The sequence below is a fragment of the Falco naumanni genome, chromosome 9, assembly GCF_017639655.2.
Source record: "Falco naumanni isolate bFalNau1 chromosome 9, bFalNau1.pat, whole genome shotgun sequence".
Taxonomy (NCBI): domain Eukaryota; kingdom Metazoa; phylum Chordata; class Aves; order Falconiformes; family Falconidae; genus Falco; species Falco naumanni.
The window spans coordinates 15,495,710-15,515,952 of NC_054062.1; the positions used below are offsets into that span (position 1 = coordinate 15,495,710).

Below are 20,243 nucleotides of genomic sequence, written 5' to 3' on the forward strand. Positions count from 1 at the left end.
TTCAAACAGCTATACTGAAGTTTCCTCATATGCTATCAGGTAAAAAAAAAAAAAATTTGTTCATTTTACAAATGCAAGTCAAAGGTAACTTTTGGAGTTTGTTCATGACCCCTTCATCCTTTGCACTCATTCTGCACTGGTCTGACACTGCTGCTTCCATTTTACAAGGATGTAGCTGAAGTATGTTTTATGTCCCTTGCTTAAGCCTAAGTTGCCAATCACTTAGAGCAACCATGAAGTATTGCTTTAATAGTTCACAAAATGAAAAGACTACCTCTTAATTATATTTGTTCTATGAATACAGAGTGTGTTTGGCTGGAAATTCCAAAGTAGTTGTTAATAAAAAGACTACTGACTTTGCAGAACAAGTTCAGATGCTGGAAAGTAAATTTCTGTAAGACAACAGCAGTAGATACAGATTTCTTAATGTTATAAACACTTCCGTTAAATGGTTTTGAGTGGTACCTCAAATGGTGAAACTCCCAAGGCCAGGGGGAGAAGTAAAAGGAAATACTAAGCCAAATTCTTTCCTCAATTCATGTATGTGATACAGAAACAACATTAAAAGGAAGCAAGTGAAAGAAGAAAGGCACATTTTGGTCCTGATGAGAAAGCAGCTATCAGACAAACTACAATGATGTGCTAAAAGAAAAAAAAAAATATCTGTGTTTAGAAGAGTGTGTTTGAAACCATATACTGCCCTTACATTTCCAGCTTATAAAATCACAGGACTAAATTAGGCTTCTATATTATTTTATTTCCCTCTTAAAATATAGCATTGAAGTCCTGCACACATATAAATATCCCTACAGTTTCTTACACACTTTCTATCCATCATTACTTAAAGTGCCCAACTGTGAACATTAAAAATAAAAACATTACTGTTAAGAGTGGCTATACTTAAAAGAAGGACTGGTATTCTGACTATGCAGGCCACTGATTTTACAAAAATCACCTGCAAAAGAATACACCCTAAACAACACGCATCAATATTAACCCTGAAGTAGCTGGCTTTTTTCCTCCACTCAGCTGATCTACAAGTGATTAATGTACAGGGTTTATTTTTGAAACATGTCTTTTACATAGTGTAAGAATAAAGGATAAATGCATTACTTTTAACTCCCTCCTTCCCCCAACAGAGTGTTTACTGTGTCCCAAGCTGCTATGTTGATTAAAAACCAGTTGAAAAGAGCTCTGGAAATGCATGCAACTTAAAATTCACTTAAACACACTTCAAGTTATAAAGTCTGAGAGATTTTAATTTCAGCACGTGGCTATGGTTCAGTTGGATTATTAGATGTGTTTGTTGTAGTGGTGAGATTGGTAAACACTTCCTCCTTAGTTTCAGGCTGATGTCTTTCCACTTTGGGTTCCTCTTTGGCATCTTTGTTACTGGCATCTCCCTTGCTCTTGACTACCACAGGCTCAATCTCCATGATTTCCTGTGGTGGTTTAGGCTCTGGCAAGTTTGGCTGAAGTCCATCAACTTGAACAGGTTCTGGGACATCTTCTGCTTTCTGTTCAAGTCTTTCCAAAATGTTCTGGACCTTCCTTACACCATCTCTCCTGGCCTGGCGCACATCCGCACGACCCTCGGGGTCCACCGAGTCTAGGGCTAGCAACTCTTTGGTCAAGTACTCTTCAATCATCAAGTATTTTTTGTCAGTTTTCTTGCCTTCAAAGGAGTCGACTGCCTGCTCAAGCATTTGTACTTTCTCCAGAATTGCCTCCACTTTCAAAACACCAGGATGCTTTTCAGGTTCTCCTGTTTCCATCGTCTTCGGTGTTGCTGCTTCTTCAGGAGGTGGCCTTTCCCGGGGGGGAACAATCTTAGCTGGGCAGGGAACTTTTTTGTCAACTTTCTCTGCCGTGGCTGGAGGCTTCTGGGGTGGTAGTTTAGAATCTGGTTCTTGGTGGGTGACTTGAATTGGGATGTAAGATGATGGTGCCTCACTTTCGGGTGGGACTGCCTTGTTTTCGGGTTTGATTTCAGGTGGTGGGGATGGTTTCAGTGGTTCTTGAGGTGGGGCTTGTTGCTGAGAAACCTGGTGAGCAAGGCAAGTTTGTGTTGAGACACAGTGAACAGCACTCCTTATTTCCTTCTAAAGAACAAGAAATCTAACATCCAATTTTCTGTACTTCTAGAAGTGCAATTTTTGCACGCACCAGATGATTAACTTTTCCTGTGCATTGCTGAATTTTACTGTTTTAAAATAAAACAGCACTGTGCTGAAGAGTTCAGTTATTGTTTCCAAGCCATTGCTGATTACATGCACCAATGAACTCTTAAGACATTAAATTTCAACCCACCAAATCCTGCCCATGCTCACTAAAATCAGCCCTAGGAGCAGTTTTATAAGATTATCACCTTAAGAGCAAAGCCCTCACCTGACTTAAGCCAGTAAGATTTGTTGCAGCTGACTGCAGCACAGTCGAGATTTCATCCCCAGCGCACCACTAACTGAGAGCTGTCGGAAAACTAACTACTTTTGAGTTTTAATCACATTTTGGGCTATTCTCATCCTGTTCCCATTTTCAGGACATTCCTTTTCTTACTGCTTGTTTTTACTTCTACTGGTTCTATCTTTACAGTACTTACATGAAGAGGTTACTATGTCAATCTTATTACACTGTAGTGATTAGAGACAATCCCTAGGGTTACTACAAATCTAACTGTTATCAAATCTGAAGTTTCTTGAAATTGAGATTGTATTTGAAATCTTAGCAGAAAACTAGAATTAGCGAGACCTGTATTCTCCTTCCCCTGCCACCCCCTCCACTTACTTGTGCATATATACCGTGATTTTGGGAAGGTACTACATCCAGCTCTCACGGATTAACATGGCTGAAGCAAAATTACTTGGTTTAAATGTAAATGTGTAGGTAAGTAAACGGCCTACACTGACAAGCTGTTACTGCTTTTAAGCACAAAATTTGATTAGGGAACTCAATTCACACCTGTAAAAATAAGTTAGCATTGTAACTGTAATCAGCTGGCTCAATATTAGATCAAACTTGAAATTTAGACAAAAGTACGTAACTATTTATAATGAAAAACAAGAAAGAAGTTGTAAAAATGAGGATGTTACAAATAGTTAATATAACCTAGCCTTGGGAGAAGGAATAGACACCACAAATACCTCAAGTTGGGGCATAACAAGGTAAGCTCCAAGAGAATGAAATGGTTAATGAGACCAAACAAGAATTACTTGAACTAGGCATGAACCACTCTAATTAGCATACTAAAACATCCACCCTCCAGCAAAGAAAGCCCCCTACTAACAAAGCCCCCTCCCCACAGAACATGCAAGGTGAAAGAAAATAATGCTGTACCTTTAAACAGAAATGAGGCTTGTAAGAACCAATAAGAATTAAATTATTAATTACTAAATGTAATTGTAAACCCTTGTTCAAAGTGTATAAAATGTTTTACAATGTGTGAAGAGGAATGCTAGCTTTGTGCATTTAGCAGCTAGCTCCCATCTCTGCGCAGACATGCAATAAATGGTATCTTGACTCTTTGCACACTGACTAAAGAACTCCCTTTGTGAGACAACATAACGCAGAACGTGCCATTAAATCTGAAGTCTTCAGCATTTTGTCCTAGCACCTGGGTTTTCAAAAGTATCAACCTAATACTTCTCCTTTTTTTTTGTTCGTTCACATTTTTAATGTGAAATCTCTCCAGAGAGGAAATCAAGTCTTGTTTTCGTACACTCGGTTGTCAAATTCCCAGTAGTCCTTAGCTGTAGTTTTAGTAAGAATTTTAACATGGAAAAAATGTCTAATGAGCAACATGTCCTATGAGCAAGAGCATGCTTCATGTAGGAAGAATAAAAAGCTCAGACTAGATTTTGGTGATCCTCTTTCTTCATGACTAAAATTACTTTGTTCATCTGATGCTATCCTAAATGGTTCTGAGACATCAATGAAGTATATTTACACAGATGTCATAAATCCCAGAGACCTGATTTTCTTCTCACAAACATAATGCAACATCAGTGACCTCAGTGTAATTACACCAAATTATACTCTGACGAGAGGAAAATCAAATTGTGTGTTAAATCATATTTCAGTAATCTAAAGACTCCACACTCCCGATAGGTGGAAAGGCAATTTGCTTATAACATTATCTCAGTATCTCCCGGTTTGTTTTAAAGCCAGAAATAGAGTCTGCTTTATGTGCTTTCACATACCTGTGAGTACAAGTTAATTTTTCAGCTCCAGCCACACTGAACAAAATACCTGGCAGGTAATTCCCTTCCCCATTCTACATACCTGGGGTCTGTCTACAACTGTCTGCACTCGGATGGGAGCTGGGGGCTGTATCTGGGTGGTAACTCTGGCTGGTGAGCTTTCACGGCTCGACGAGCCTCTCTGAGACACTCTGAACGGAGACTGCGCTCGTGCCGTCTTGGGCTCCCTCTCATCTGGTTGAATTCTATGAAACACTGGTTGGTGGGCTTGGTATTCACTCTGCTGGGCAGGGTAGTGGGTCTTCTGTGCCTGATGGTAGACTTGTGTTGGTTGCCGTTGAATATTTTCGTGGATCACAGGAATTGGAATATAACCACGAGGAAGCTGATGGCTTCCTGCATTGGGTCTGCCAGAGGACTGAGGGGAAGCGGTTGAAGAATCGGAAGCTCCAGGAGATTGAGGCTGCCACAAAAACAAAATCCATTATTGTATTTTAACCATTTTGTTCTCACAGTACTTTTAGTTTCCAAAGAGAAAAGGAGATGGTCACAGAAACTGAACTCATGTTTCCAGCACACAAGGGATCCACTTCCTTGGTTTTTTGGCCAAGGGCCTCACTAGATAAAACCACAGAAGTTGAGAGCATCATTATAACAAGTAGAAACCTGAGCTACAGCATTCCCAGCCCTCAAATGAGCAGGGAGTGGATGCTCAGTCAGAATGTTTGCTACTTTTGCATGGCTGTTCCTGTCTAAGCCTGTTAAATTTGAGGTAAACTGAAGTTAAGCAAACAAATTACATGCTGGAGACAAAAAACCAACCCCATAACAGAGGCATACAACATTTAGACTTCTGATCCCAGTCACACTAACAGATTTTGTTTGTTTGGGGTTTTTTGTTTGTTTGGTTTTGGGTTGGTTTGTTTTTTTAAGCATGTAATTGAGTAGCAGGCTATGGCAATGCACATATGGCTAATGCTCCCTTTCCCCCCCCCCAGGCCCTCCCAACACCTTAGCCCCTTGGCACCAGCAGCAAAAGCCACACTAGCTTCAACCTGCTGTTAGCAGAAGTAAGCACTGGGCTCACTGCAGAATCCAGTTCCCAGCCTGTTCCAATTTGTGGGTCTGCAGTTTGGGGAAAGGCAGTTTGTTGGCTCACAGCTCCCTCCCACCGCCTGCTATGCCAATCCATCACCTCACCTACTCTGCACCAATGCCAGCAGCTGCCAGGCTATTCTCTGACCAGTTTCACTCACTAAGAGGAAAAAAAATTATTTCCTGATGGGTTTGTTACACAGCTCAGTGAAAGCCTGGAGCTGGCAGAGGAGAGAACAGGACCACACAGCCAGAAGACAAGAAAAGGGCATGGCAAGGCAGAAGGGGAACATGACCCTTCTTTCAGTGCTGGTGAACTGCCCAGCTGCCTGTGAAAATGCTGGTTTGCATTATGGTACCCATCCTTACCACTGCTGGTAGCCTTGTTGACATGGGGTCTGAAGGTACAATCACAGGCTCTGGTCAGTCGATACCTACACTGTGCTGCCTAAAGCTTGTAACAGCAAGTTCTGAGGTCCTCAGTAGTTATCTCAGAGGACTTCAGTAAGAGGCACAGAAGACATGTTCCTGAAGCCACTCTACATACAAGGCAAAGCTGTGCAGTGTTGGGAGAAGGAAAAGCTGAGCCTCTTGTCCTGGTACTGCATGGTACTGCATCGTTAATCAAGACAACTGAAGAAACCTGCTAACAGAATTTTAATTATGTTCCTCAGACTCCAGACAGGGTTCAGAAAAAGCCACCACCACTGAATTACAGACCTGGTGAAGGCTGAATTTCCTGCTCATCTTACTTTGAATAAAAATGAGGATGGTATTTCCATATATTACAAGAACACCAATTCTGTAAAATGTCTAGAGAGAACAGGCAAACCAAAATCCTGCCTTCTGAAACAAAAAGCAAGCAGGGTGACTTTTTTCAAACTGTGAACTCTTAAAAAAAAATATTCTAACATGCCACTGAAGGACAAAAATACTTCACAATTAACTTTTACAGCCATATGGATGTAAAATCTATACACTGAATACACCTGAAATATTAAATTGGAAAGTAAAGATCACAGCAATAGGACTTGTGAAATGGTTTGGGTTGTTAGCCAACTGGCCACTTCAGTTTTGTCTCTCCTGCTTTGATCACTTCAGTGTGACTCATGGTGCAGAACAGAGAAGACTTTATATCCTCCGCTTGTGGGGGAACCAGTATAAACAATCCTCCCCTGCTGCAGGCCCTGGGCAGCTCTGAGGCTCCCTTTCTGCAGAAGCCATTTACACGCATTGATTTCTGCAGAACCATTCTAGAATGAAAGCAAGCTATGCTAGAAAAACCTTACATATTTATGCTGCCATGACTGTGCACTTTTGCATTTTAATACTCTGGAAGTATTGGGAAAATGCAATCCTGTGGCAAGTTTGGCCTTCTGAAGGATAAACTACCCGCGTGACATTCAGGCCATAAATGCTGCAAGGACCAACGCAAACACACCCCAGCAACACTGACAAGTTACCTCGGGTCCGTGTGCGGCCGGCGCTTGGGCTGTTGCAGCTGCTGTTGTCTGTCCACATTGTTTATCTGTCTGAGAAGCCTCCGGCGGTCCCCTCGGAGGGGACTCTGGGCCGGCATAGGCCCCCCTTAGAGGTGGCTGTGCCTGCACCGTAGTAGGCACAGCTTCTGTCTTGTATCGCTGCACACCAGGCTGTGGAGCAGAAAAGCACGGGTGCTGCTGTCTGCCATCGATGCCCTCATGGATGACAGGAATAGGGATATAGCCAGCCCGGAGCTTGGGGTATCCCATGTTTCCTTCTCTTGCTGGCAGCTGCTTGGGGCTATCACGAGATGGACCATTTGCTGATGACTGGCCTTCCTAGAAGTTAAAAACATCACATAGCACTTGGTAGCTCAATACATCTGGCAAGAAAGAACTACCCTAAAGGTCTGTCCCAATATCAGCTGCATATAAGAAGCTCTGACTCTCTCAGGTCCGTGCAGGGCAGCTAACAGCAGGTGCTAACACCCCAGATCTGCAGGCAAGAGAAGAGCCGAAGCTAAAAAAAAAAATAAATCTGCTTACGTATGAGGCTTTTACCCTCACTTCTCATAACTACCAGCTTTGGCTTTAAAACACCTGCCTAATTACAGCAGGATCTCTTACTTAGTGTGCATTACTTGCATCTAGCCAACAGCCCACCCCTTCAGATGGAGCTCTTCCAATTCAACAAAGTTTGTGTGGGACCAGAGGCATTTCCTTAGTACCTCTCAGAACTCACCCATGCTACAGGTAACATCTGAAAAGGTACTTCCAAGGAAGCCTAATCCCACCAGAAGCACAATGTATGTTGGTATTACTCTTCCCACTGGCTATCTGAGCAGTATGATGCTGCATACTGAAGAATATATTCACTTTCAGCAAGGTGAGGATCCAGTTCAGCAAATACTGAGGGAAAAGACGACAGGATAGCGTAATGAAGAGGAAAACCACTGAAAAGCAAGCTGAAATCCTGTGTTGCCTGAGTATGTTACCAGACAATGTCAAAGCTCTGGCAAGGGTGGAAGTGGTTTGTACCAAGAGCCCTCACAAGTCCTCTAGTAAGTTCTTCCTGCATCGGTCATTCTATTTTGAGGCCCCACGAGGGCCAAGTTCCAGATGTATCTCTAAGTCAGATCATATAACAAGCACCTCTGTCATTCAGAGGGTAATGTCATTATTCAGTAAGAGGAGAATTTAATAAGGGGACATATGGTGCAAGTGTTGGAAACCCTATTTTTAAAGAGGTGTTTAAGCGGCAAAAATATTTTATGTTGCTTCTGTACACATTAACATACTTCTTTATTAAGAATATTTTACCAACCCGATTTTGAGTGTTCTTCCTGTATGACAGTATCCCCTTAAAAAGTAATTTCTGAGAATTCCTGTAAACAGTGAAACTACAGAGAATAAAGGCGATTATGTAGGCAAGCTATTAAAATAAAGGTAGCAAGTACTCAAAGGACCAAGTTCAAAGTCAGAGCCCTGATGTTGCATTTCCTTTTACTCATTAAAAAAACCCTCCACAAACAACGGAAAAATTCTGGAGAAGGCACAAAGGAGAGCCAGGCCTAGAAAGTTCGCACAGAGAAGTAATCTTGAATTGGCTTTTCCAGTTGCAGAAAAAGGATGATCTCATGCCAAGGTCTGCACTGGATCCACTGCTGACCGATGAGTCATTTTCAATTCACCCCACCAGGAAACCGCATTCCTCTGCTCCACACAGGCTGTCAGGGGGCTTCAGGACCCCAGGCACCAACAAGCATTTCCCAGTTCACCAGCATGGCCCCGAGCCCACAGCACTCCCGGCAGCCATCTCTCCCAGGATCCAGAGGGATGCAACGTTACGCCAGCAAACTGCATTTGCCGGAAAATAAATTTGAGGTGCGCTCAGCTAGCAACAATGTGAGGCAGAGCCAGAGCCAAATGTTTGCCGGCGCGTGGAGCCGAGCAGGCTGCCGAGCTGGGAGGGAAACCGATGGTTCGACAGTCGGAAGAAGCACCTTGCTGCTTGCCCGGTGCTGACTCCGGCATTCTGCGCCCAGCGTGCCCCAGCTGCTCCGCACAGTCTCCCTGACGGAGGGAGCAGGCGGGTGAAACAAGAGAGTTTTCTCAGGACACAGGCTGCCAGCCACCCCACCTACAGCCACGGCTCCCCCGGCTATAAAAAGGAGATTCACTCACTTCCAGCCTTGCCAGACTCCCTGCAGAAAGGGTCGGGGCAGCAGCACCTATAGATGCCCTGACATGAGAAGGCTCTCTGCCATGCTTGCTCCGGTCCACCTGGGTGGGTGACAGATCTGCCCTAGCTCTTCTCTTGGCATTTTAGGGGTCTAATGTTCTGAACTGCTCCATTTGGGGATAAGACCTTCCATCTTCTGGAGTAAGCCACAATGACAAATGCTTGCCAAGGCTTCAACAGGGACAGTGTCCCACTGCCTTCCTGCCCGCCCTCCCCTCTTAACACCCTCCTGGGAGTCTGACCATGGGCCTTCCCCTCCCTCGGCTTAATTTTCAGACCCTTCAGGCTGCCCTTGTTTTGAACCCTTTTTTTTTTATCTTTGCAATCTGAGAAATCTGCCTCTGCAACTTAAGCCCTGGTAAGAAATACAAAAGAGCCAGCCCAAAACCAAAGAAAAATCAGGTTGGACTGCTTTTTCAAACCGTTCAGTTTATATCCAAGGTTAAACTTCTGGCAAGTTTAATGCTTTAATAGAAACGCCGGCCCCTGTAAGAGCCACAGCATAAACTATACTCTCATAACCTGTCATTTATTCTTACAGCTTCATACAAGCTGTGCTGCTCCTGGGGAAGTCAGTATTTTGAACTGGTCCTCTGATCCAGGCATTTTTTCCCCTGAAGTCAGGTCTGCTAACCACAGACCAATTTTTGTGTGTGTCTCTTAACAGCACAGTCACACTACAGCAGTTCTCAGCAAAGGAACAAGTGCAGCATCCCTCCCCCCCCCATCAGTAGCTCAGATCCCTCTGCTTCACAGTTAGGAAAGGTGCTCTCATCACAACTGCTCTTTCTGACCCACACTGTTCTCTTCGACACTGAACTGGTATGTAACTCTAAAAAACTGGCTCGCACAAGCAACTGTTCTAATCACCACATCCTCAACATTCCTTCTTTCCTGTTCCCTTTCTTCCCACCATTTGGTATGTCCATGAACACGCACAATCCCGTGTACTTTGAAACGCCCTGCACTGAGGAATGACACCACAGCACCACGACTGAAGACTAAAGAGGCCTTGGGTTCAGGAAGGTGGCTGCAAGTGGTTTAAGTTCATTTTTAGTGAGAATCCAGCAGAACAGTGAGTGCATGTGGATCCCAATACTCCCCCATAGTCAAGCTTTTCAGTTCTGCTTGGTGCATGGAAACCTGCATTTCCAGCCTGGACAAACAGGTTCTGGAAGACTTCAGAAGCTCAGGTGTGCCTGGGGACACTGCAGCCAAGGAGGAGGAATGGAATTGAGCTCTGGAATACTCTAGTCTTAACACTACAGAGCAGAGATTCATGGGTTCCTTCTGAATACTTTAATTCCCATCCCACAGGAGAGGTAGCCAGGAGACCAAAAATGGCTGTGTTTTGTTTTCATTTGCCTCCCATCAAATAGTCCTTGCTCATTATATTAACAAACATGTTATCTGAAAAAGCCCAGAGCTCACATTTAACACAAATCTACACAGAGAGATATGACCAATAAACAAGTGACAAGCCTTAGTCCACCATCCTTCCTAGTTTAAGCACAAATACCAGAAAACCACCTCATATTACTGCATTTAAAAAGCTGAAGTAAATTTCTCCTGCCCTCAATCCAAGGAAACAAAAAGTTCTTGACAATGAAGTTGAGGAAAACTGTATTATTCTCAGAGTATCAATGAATTTTCCCCATAAGCAGCAGGGTTGACCACCAGCACCGCCGGAATCCTGGCTGGGATCACACGTTTGTTTTACATTTAAGAGACAGAATCCCCAAAAAGGACAGAGCACAAAAATGCAGACGTCTCCCTCTAGCAGCTCAGAAATGTTAACAACAGTCCTGGCCTACACTGCATGTAGGCCTGAATCAGCCAGCAGCTCAGACCCCATCCACCATTTCAGGAGGTGCCCAGCAAGTGTCAAGGAGTCACCATGGCCAGTCAAACGAGAGAAGAGCATCGCTGTGTTTTGGACAAGCTGCAGGCGGGAGAGCCAAGCTGTGCTGGGAGATCTGCTCAGCAGGAATGACAGCGCTCCCACCTCTCAGGACGAGGACATGCGTTTCTGTTGTGAGGCCATCACCATGATAAATAAAGGTGCAGCCAGCACAAGTTGTGCAATTGGAAAAAACACTTCATACCCCCACATCCTACTCTTGGCTTCCCATGGGAAGGGCATGGTCAGGAGTGACGCTAAAATCCTCAAACTTGCTCAGATTTTAAGTCAGTTCTGACACTGTGTGGCATTAGACTGAAGAACACTGACAGCAAGAGAAAAACCACAAAAAAGAACTCCTGGTACAGCTGTACTATCTATCCGGAGTAGATAATGGCATAACTCCTAATGGGTCCTGGTGGCTGCTTAAGTGCTATTCCAGACTGAAGCGCAGAAACCTGCAAATTCAGTCACTGCTGATGCTAGCAAACTGCCACTGGAGTCATCCAGATGGCTGTACTAATGGAATGAAATTAGATTACTTGAACAGTTCTACCAAACTTGCAATCTCCTTTCTGAGACTCCTTGCACAATACATTTTTCCTTCCTCTTATACTGAAGTGGTCTATAGAAAAAGTTAAAAAGCTGGTTTTGCTGCCATCATACTGCCATGTTTCTTGACCTGTACTGATATTATTTGCAGTACAGTGAATTAAGTTCTCTAAAGCACGTTATGCATTATACACACATGTAGCACCTTTGCAGCTCTTGCAAAACAGCAATGCAAATATTTAAATTGTGCTTGTTTTGTAAATATGATCCGGCAAAGGAACACAAATTTCACTAACATTCCCGAGAGATGAACGATCTCTTTCTGTATGCAAACAGAAGGTCTACTGACTTCAGTACATTCTGAACTTCTAAGCTGCTGCTATAAAGTATCATGCAAATGAAAGCACTCTGGTTGCTCAAATGACTGGGAAAACGCCAGTATTTGACAAAATGTGACTTGAGAGAACAGCTCCTGTGATTTTAAGCCAGATCCTACATATTCAGCAAGAAGGGAGTAATACAATTCTGTTCTTCCACAACAGAATACAACGGTAACTAAAACCAGTGACCAAAATACCACAAGTAAGTTTTCTTTGCACATATATTAAAATTATTTTTTTATCAGACCCTGCCATAATAACCAAAAGCGCCAGCAGTACCCAATAATTGTATCCAAGAATGGTGTACCAATTCCAGTTATTAAACCCCCACCATTTTATGTCTTGGAAAGGCAAAACTTTAACCATTAGAACTAGATTTCACAACCACTTGTATTTTACTTTTGGCCAGACCTTTTCTTTCTTTTCTGTTGTACTAAGTAAATAAATCAAAACTACTACACTAGCTTTGCCGACAGAAATCGGCATATCCAAGTACTCCTAAAAAGTTTCTCAACACTGCTTTCTGTTTAAGCATATTAATAGTACAACATTAGCATAAAGTACATTTCATTAATACTTCCCAGAGAAGTAGACAAGTGGGAAGGTGGAGAGTGATTTGCTCTCAGCGCTGACCCCTGACTTCCTCCTGTCGTGCTTCAGCTACTGAAGGTTTTCACATGCTCACTCTTTTACTCATAATTTGTGCTTAAATATATATACTGAGCACATAGGCATTTAAGCAAGATATCATTAGCTAATGACTGAAGGAACCATGAATAAGCTCAGTCGCATGAGCTGTCTCAGTAGAACTCTGTTGGTCACATCATGTAACCCATTTATATGCCAAGCTGCTTTTGATGTTTTCCTTGTTGAATGCTGAGCTCTATTTCCTAACATACACATGTATAGGCAAATAGGCCTTTTGTTCTCTCTTGTAATCATCATGTTGTGTTATGCACGTATTACATTAACATATGCTCTAATGATGAAGCACAATGATGTCATTAGAAATAAATAAACACCATTAAAAATTTAAGGAGAAATCTATTCCTAAGCTTTCCAGAACAGAAAGCCTTACTGGAGCAAGTAACGTTGGCTATCTTGCAGGCCAATCTTGTTTCAGAAACTAAAACTGTTCTTCTTTTGATCACTAAGACAATTCTTTCTTTGGCTAAAATGCCTTGGTGCAGACAGAACAAAACTTGCCCTTTATGCCCATGAGTGGAAGTTGGCCCATGCACCAAAACAATCCGATGGGCCAAACTGAACATATTCAGAGAAAGCAGCACTGACTGCTACAAAGAGTAAGCACTCTTAAGAGAGCTGGTATCACTACCCATCCTATCAGCTTTAACGGACGGGGTTAAAGAAAAGCTCTCTAGAGCGCCAACAGAAATATCCTTGTCAAGGGTGATGAGAATGACACACTTTATTCAGTTATTTCTGTTCACTGCCTGCTTACCTAAGCAGCAGGTGGTCAACCTGTTGCTTTCCTTCTATTAGCTGCAAGCCAGAAATGTGGAACATGGAACAAAGTACAAGCCTCAAGAACTAGCAAAACACCAAAGCATAAAAAAGGTGAGTAAGTAGCTAACAATTGAAGAGTTGGCTGTGAATTGCACAGGTTATTGTTAGGATCTACATGTTCATTCATATTTCATTTCGCACACAGAAGTTTTCTGACCTCCTTGAACAACCATTTTCTAGCACTATAAAAACACCTGCTACACTGCACCCTATTTATCCATTACAAGGCTTTGCCATCAGCCATTTAAACAAAAAAAAAAAAAAAAGTACTTTCATGCTACCTGACCTACTGGGCAATGTTAGACAAGTTGCTTCCCCACTCCACGTCTCATTTTCCTGTCTGTAAAACCAGGAAGGAAAAATAAAAAAGAAAAAGAATCAAACCAACAGCTTCTACAACATGTCTGAAGATACATTTTTTGTCTATAATTAAGTAATATAATTCATGTGAACAAGCCATTTATTCCATTTCATATTTCTGTTTCACTTGGCAAGGAGAGGGCATAGCTGCCACAGAAAGAGGTGGAGTTGCCCAGAGAGTGATACTGTCTGTATACCCCAAAGCCTGTTAAGATTGTTGCCTGCCTTATCATTATTCAAGTGGTAACAATTCTATTTTTCCATAACCACACAGCAGAAGTCCTGCCTGTGTGTATGTTGTAAAATATAAAAATATGATTCATAGGTAAGAATGCTGCCCCCTGGCACAAATACTCTTCCTTCCTCCTTTAGGCAAGGGGTACACTGTGTCAGGAGTTACACAGAAACATGCAAAACCCTCCCTGCTTCTCCCTCTTGCCCAGACAGTCCCTCGTTATTTCTAGCACCATTTCCTTGTGTTCCTTTCTCTGATTTCCAATCTGATCCACCCTTGGTTTTCAGATTAATCGGTATCTCCATAAATTAACTCCCTGCTTACCATGTTCTATCAAAGGGGGCTTGAAATAACTATACAAAGCAGCTTCAAGGAATCTGGACAAAGCCAGTACACAAGCCTCCAAAAATTCCCTACGGATAATTTTACCACTCATACATATTATGCCTTTTATATATAACGCCTTTTTAATCCTGCAACTAACTCATTAACCTGACTGTGACAGAACACACATCAGCATAAGTAATGTAAAAGAACTGCAGGTAAGAGACACCTAAATTGTTACCTAGTCTTACATTCCCTTCGCTGGTGTGAACCACCATGGAAGGCGCAGAGTTTTCAGACAGGCTGTATTGAACTTTTAGTGCAATTTCTAATTTAGTCTACCAAGAATTTTTCAGTCAACTTGAACGCAAGAAGTCAGTGCTCAAAAATAAGTTCACTGCTAAAGAGATGGGAATCGAGTGACTTAAGACTTATTCGGGGAAGCAGAGAGAAAAGAGACACAAGAGTCATGAAGGGTGAGGATAGAAACTGAGGTGTAGTTAGTTGTTCCCCACATGCCAACAGTGTAGGTAGCTGCTCCCCAAATACCAACGAAGCCATCCATGGCTGCTCCTCGCTTCCTTCAGGCCTGTGCAGTCATTGTTGCAACCAACAGATGTATCACTTCACCGACTGCTCCCAGACTTTGTGGCTGGCTGCTACAGCTTTTATCTCAAACCTAAAGCATTAGTGAGCTATCGATCACTGTAATATTAGTCCAGTGAGGCTCAGCACAGTCAATTCCTTTGGTCTATTTTTAGCTACAGCATTTCCCGTTGGGTTTACTGCATGTGGAAACAACATATGGAAGGGGCATCAATAAATGTTTATACAAGCCTCTTTCTGTTTTGTCCTTTAAATGTAATTATTTTTACCAACACTTTGGGGAATACCGAAAACAACCATTTAACACTAAGGCAAACTTGCAGAAAGCATGCTGAGCTGTGATGGCATAAGCTAACACAGAAAACACCAACAACAGGTAAGCACAGGAAAACAGTAATTCAACCAAAAAAGACAGGCAGAGTGACACTGCTACTAAACGCTCAGTAGAAGTATGCATATACACACTTAGTGATATTGATTGTACCTTTTCCTTTGACTGTCTTATTAACTAATTACACACTTCAAAGAAAGTAATTATAGTCTACCAAGAGGTTTGGTTAATAAATGTTTTTCAGTAATTTGCGAAGTCATGACTTCTCACTGGAGTAGGGTAAGAGATCTTTTCTTTCTCTGGAAGGCCTCCCTAGTCCAGCCTTACACTGCAGTCATTTCATACAAGTCATAAAACTAAACACGCAGAGGAGGGACACCCATCCTTTAAGTGAGCAAAAAAAAAAGGCCAGACTGAACGAGAAAATAACAAGAGTGCCACCTGAATCTATGAACACATCTAAAATACATATTTAAATGCAAAAACAAGGTCTGGTTCTGTTGACTTAAAATGGCTCTGTCATGGGTTAAAATTTTAGAAGAACAATTTCTCATTTTACCTGATTATGTATCTGGTATGGTTTGCTGCAGTCAGCGTAGTTACACTGATGTGAAGCCTAGAGTAATGGGAAGATCAAGACCATCCAATTGGGAAAAACAGAACTTCATTATTAATACTGTCTCGGCTACGTTACTTAGCCAGAAAAGCCCAGCTGGCTTTAGACCTGTGGCTCCATTCGTTGCCCACTTACAGTGTAATACCTCATTTCATTGCCAAGATCTCTTCAGAAAGGGAACAAATATTCAGGGAGAATACTGACAGCCATAGTGTGAAGGTTATTTAAAGACTATCATAAAGGTGATTAAAAAATCACCTGATTTCAGAGAAAGCAAGGAGGCATCAGTAAACTCGGTACAAGTCTGAGCTTTGTATCATCACCCTTGAAGGTGATGAAGGTACACGAAGTCTTACACACAGTCAGCCTTTCCAATTCTCAGCTCACTTCAAAAGCTCCCAAGTTCTCATTTGAGCTAGACTGAGAATAAGGAAAATCAGAAAGCTGTTCATACCTAGTCCCTCCCTGCATCTGTGATTTTGTCCTTTCTAACCGTTTCCATTTTAAAAAAAGTAATGCCTTCAAAAATCACTGCTGGATTTGAAATGCAGTATCAGTGGGTAAGCTGTCTTCTTTGGCATTGCCTAGCTAAGGAAATATTTAGGAAGAGAAATATTTCCTTGAGCCCAATTCCAAGATTCTTTTGCTAAATAGTACCCACGTCCTTATGAAATACACTGGTACTTAACAAGCAAGTGAATTCAGAAGCTGTCCATTAATTCCAGCAGATATTCTTAACTCGAGGCTCTGACGAATGGCTGTACGAGATCAGTTACACACAACTTCTATCACCATAAACTGGAGCTTTTATTCCTTTCAACAATGTTTGCCAGGAACACCCAAAAAATCAACAATTCTCCAACATTCATCTCTGGAAGCACTTCTGTCTCTCTCAGTGAATGATCCCAAAGCATACACACATTTCTGTTTATAGTGAGGAATAAGATTTTCCTGTTTGGAAAAAGGTGTATCCCACATAAACCATTCACAAGCAGGTGCAACTCTACCTGTAATAACCCATGCAAGTCAGCAAAAGAGGAAGCACTTTTCATTACCACAGATTTCACATCAGAGAGGGGTGAAAATATTTGGGGCTTTTTTTTCCATGGAACCCACTCAAGCAGAGTACTGATCCATCAGAGTAGCTGAGATAATTAAAAGCAGCTTAAATACGACCTTTCAGTTAAATAGGTTAGTTTCAAGCGGTATTTCCACAACAGAAGCTCTGAGTGAACACTGCACTCTTCTCAAGTATGTTTTATGGCTATAAAACCCCCCATACTAGGTATTATTTTTGTTGCCACAACAGCCCGCGTTAGCAGGTGCCTCATCACAGCAGGAAAATGGTGTCCCTGAAACAGAGTTAAAGCCCTTTTTATATGCCAGCCTCAATATTCGTATTATCGTTACATTTTTCTAAGACCTCTCTGTATTATTACTAGAATTATGTCCTTTATTTATAGATCTAGCCCTGAGCAAGCTGCAGTGGGGGTTAGTTTGTGGCAGAAGAGCCCGTGGCTGCCCTCGCACAGGCGCCTGCTCACAGCCCGCACTCGCAAACCGGGCAACTGCTATTTTAAGACGCAGTCCGTCCTTAAAATGATAAGTTATGCCGAGCGCTTCGACCCGCACCTTCTACGCGAGGCCGGAGCACAATAGCGGCAAGGGGCACGGCGCAGGGCCGCTGCGGCCCCGCCACCGTGTGCTGGGGGCTCGGCTCACAGCCGGGGCTGCGGCGCCCGGCCCGGGGCTCCCCCGGCGCGGCACGGGCCCAGCCGGCCCCGGGCTCCCGGCCAGCCGCCCGGCTCCGCGCCGCCACCCCCGCCTCTCCCGGCGCCGGCCGCCCCGCTCCGCGCCCGGGTAACGTGGCGGAGCCCCCTCCCCGGCGGGGGGGGCCCCGCTCGCAGCCAAGTGGCACGGGAACCCCGCCGAGAATCCTGTTCCCACCGGGCAACTTCTACTTCGGCTCCAGTTTCCAGCACTTTCTGCCCACAGCCGTTGCACTGCGAAATACCGGCGGGGGTCCGAGGGCTGCGCAGCCCGGAGCGGGAGGCTCTGCCCCGAGGGGCCATGCCCCGGGGCCCGGCGGGGCCGCAGCCGCCCTCCCCTCCCGCCTCTCCCTCCATGGACATATTTGGACTAAGATACGGCTTTTCTCCGAGCATGCTTGAGAGCAAAACCAGAGCGGGCAGCTGCTGAGAGAGTTTGTGACCAGACAGCGGGAGAGGAAAAGAACAAAAAAAAGAAAAAAAAAAATATTACCAAAAAAAGGAAAAATAAAGATAAAAATAGAAAAGAAAAAAAACCTTGACAAGTAAGAGTCCAGGCTGGGCTTCGTATTTTTTTAAGGGTATTCATTCTTTGGGCTGCTCACAGCTGACAACCAGACCGATCAGACGCAGAGCCTCCCCACAGGCCGGATGGGCTTAACCAACTTCGAAGCAAACGCGGCCGGGCCGCGGTACCGGGCGCCGTGACGCGCCGGCGAGGGGCCCGCAGTGCGCCAGAGACAAAGGGCAGCGCCGGCCCCCCCCGCCGTACCTGCGCCGCCGCCCGCAGCCGCGGGTCGCTCCAGGTGGTGGTGCGGCTGTTGTGATCCACGAAGAAGGGCCAGCCCGTCTGCGGGTCGATCTTGATCTCCCAGCCCGGGGGCAGCGGCTCGGCGCTGCCCTCCATCTGCGGCTGCTGCTGTGCCGGCGGCGGTGGGGAGTGCGCGGCGGCGCTCATGGCGGGCCGTGCCGTGCCGTGCCCAGTGCCGGGCGGGGGCGCCGGCCCGGCGGCTTTATCCGCCGCGGGGCGGGGGGGCGGAGGCGCGGGGCTGGAAGTGTCTGGAAACGGCGGCGCGGGGGGCGGCGGCGGAGGAGGGCCGCGGGCCGGGGGAGGGCCGCGTACGAGGAGGAGGACGGGCTGCGGACCGAGCCGGCCGGCTGGGTGGAAACTTCTGGGTGTCTCCAGCACGGCTCGGCCGTCCCGCGGGTTACCGGACGCGTCTCGCCGGGCCGGGCCGCCCTCCGGCCCCGCGGCACCGGGCAGCAGCGGGACGCGCCTCCCCGGTCCCCTGTGGAGGAGCCCGGCGGGGCCGCTCCCGGGGCAGCGCTGGGGAAGGCGTACAAGGCACTGGCTGCACCGCCCCGAGCTGCTGCGGCAGCCCCGGCCCGGCCGCGGTGTGGGGCGGCCCGTGCCCGCGGCGCGATCGCCGCGTCCCGCCGCCCCGTCAGCCCGGAGCCGCGCCCGGCGGCACTTCGCCCTGTCACTGGCGATTCGAGGTGATCGCTGACAAATAACAACAAAATCACGTTTCTTCCCGAACAAGGGCGCGGGCGGGCATTGTGCTGCAGGTCCGACTGGTCTGAACTTTCTCAGCTCGTTGCGGGTGGGTGCCCCGGCCCTCAGTTTCCCTTGGGAGCACACCTGAGGGCAGGGAACCCTCCGCGAGCTGTACAGGCCTCCCGTTCCCCGTGGGTGCTGCACCGGCGGGACACGCACTCGGCACGTTTGCTTTGAGGTAACTGTGCTTCACCACTACACCACTTGCAGTCAGTCATCTGACAGTCACAGGAACAGCCACAGATGCCTGTTGGTAGTTACTTTAGAAGACTGAATGCGCAGCGTCCCTCAAGTGCAGACACAAAGCTATTTGCTTCAAGGAATTCAGGGTACACGTTCCTTGGAGATAGCTGCTCATTCCCCAAGTATCTCTTACTTCAGAAAAGCCTACTCGGCCTGTTCACATCCCCGAGGGCAGTCAGGATCTCTTCCTCCTTGGGGCAGGATCAAAGAAAGATCTTTCGATATTGCTTGACACTGATCACTATTCATCTTTTGTCAGAGTGACTTTTGCTTATCATACAACCCTGGTAATTGCTCAAACTTGCTCCTTCAGTCCTGCAGCTCTTCCATCCTGTACATCCCTCACCTTTGGAGCCACACTGTGGTCCATCACCGACCTGGATTCCTGGCCTGGTTGTTGTGTGTCTTTGACTCATAACTAGCATCTCCTTTCAGATGCCTGTATTACCATCACCATTACTGACTTTCCCTGCAGCAACAAGGCACACACCTCGTGCATCTCACAGGCAGCCCTGGGCTGCAGTGCCTGTCTCTGGATGCATGTCCTACCTCTGCTACCTCTCCTGCTCTCTCAGTGACATAAGGCCTCTCTGCCCAGCCTCATGAATGTCAGCAGTTGCCTCAAAAGATGTAATATCAGAGAATTACTCCACTTCCAATCTGTAGAGATCTGCAGAGGAATTTCACTCTGTCTCCTAACAGAAAGGCATGCTTAGACCATATGTTCTGTGTAGCATATGCCAGAGTCTTTGCCAAATCAACAAAAGCAGCTGATTCAGGCAGGGGGGACACAGATGTTAAAAGGTCTTGCAGGAAAATTGCTCTTGT

At 45.2% G+C, this 20,243-nt stretch overlaps 1 protein-coding gene across 1 annotated transcript; it reads right to left on the reverse strand.

The window, feature by feature from the left end:
• Positions 1-736: 736 nt before the first annotated feature.
• BAG3 (BAG cochaperone 3) lies at positions 737-18,628 on the reverse strand. Its single transcript, XM_040607053.1, has 4 exons — positions 18,387-18,628; positions 6,755-7,111; positions 4,279-4,659; positions 737-2,045 (listed from the first exon to the last, which is right to left on the reverse strand). Exons 1-4 carry the CDS (start codon positions 18,570-18,572, stop codon positions 1,275-1,277), a joined length of 1,695 nt encoding a protein of 564 aa, XP_040462987.1. The 5' UTR covers positions 18,573-18,628; the 3' UTR covers positions 737-1,274.
• Between the last annotated feature and the right edge of the window lie 1,615 nt (positions 18,629-20,243).

Coding starts and splice junctions, on each gene's coding strand:
- BAG3 (XM_040607053.1), bottom strand. CDS start 18,572: ATGAGCGCCGCCGCGCACTCCCCACCGCCGCCGGCACAGCAGCAGCCG. Junction 7,112..18,386: donor GGCTGCGGGCGGCGGCGCAG/GTACGGCGGGGG, acceptor TTTAACTTCTAG/GAAGGCCAGTCATCAGCAAA. Junction 4,660..6,754: donor CGGCCGCACACGGACCCGAG/GTAACTTGTCAG, acceptor TTTTTGTGGCAG/CCTCAATCTCCTGGAGCTTC.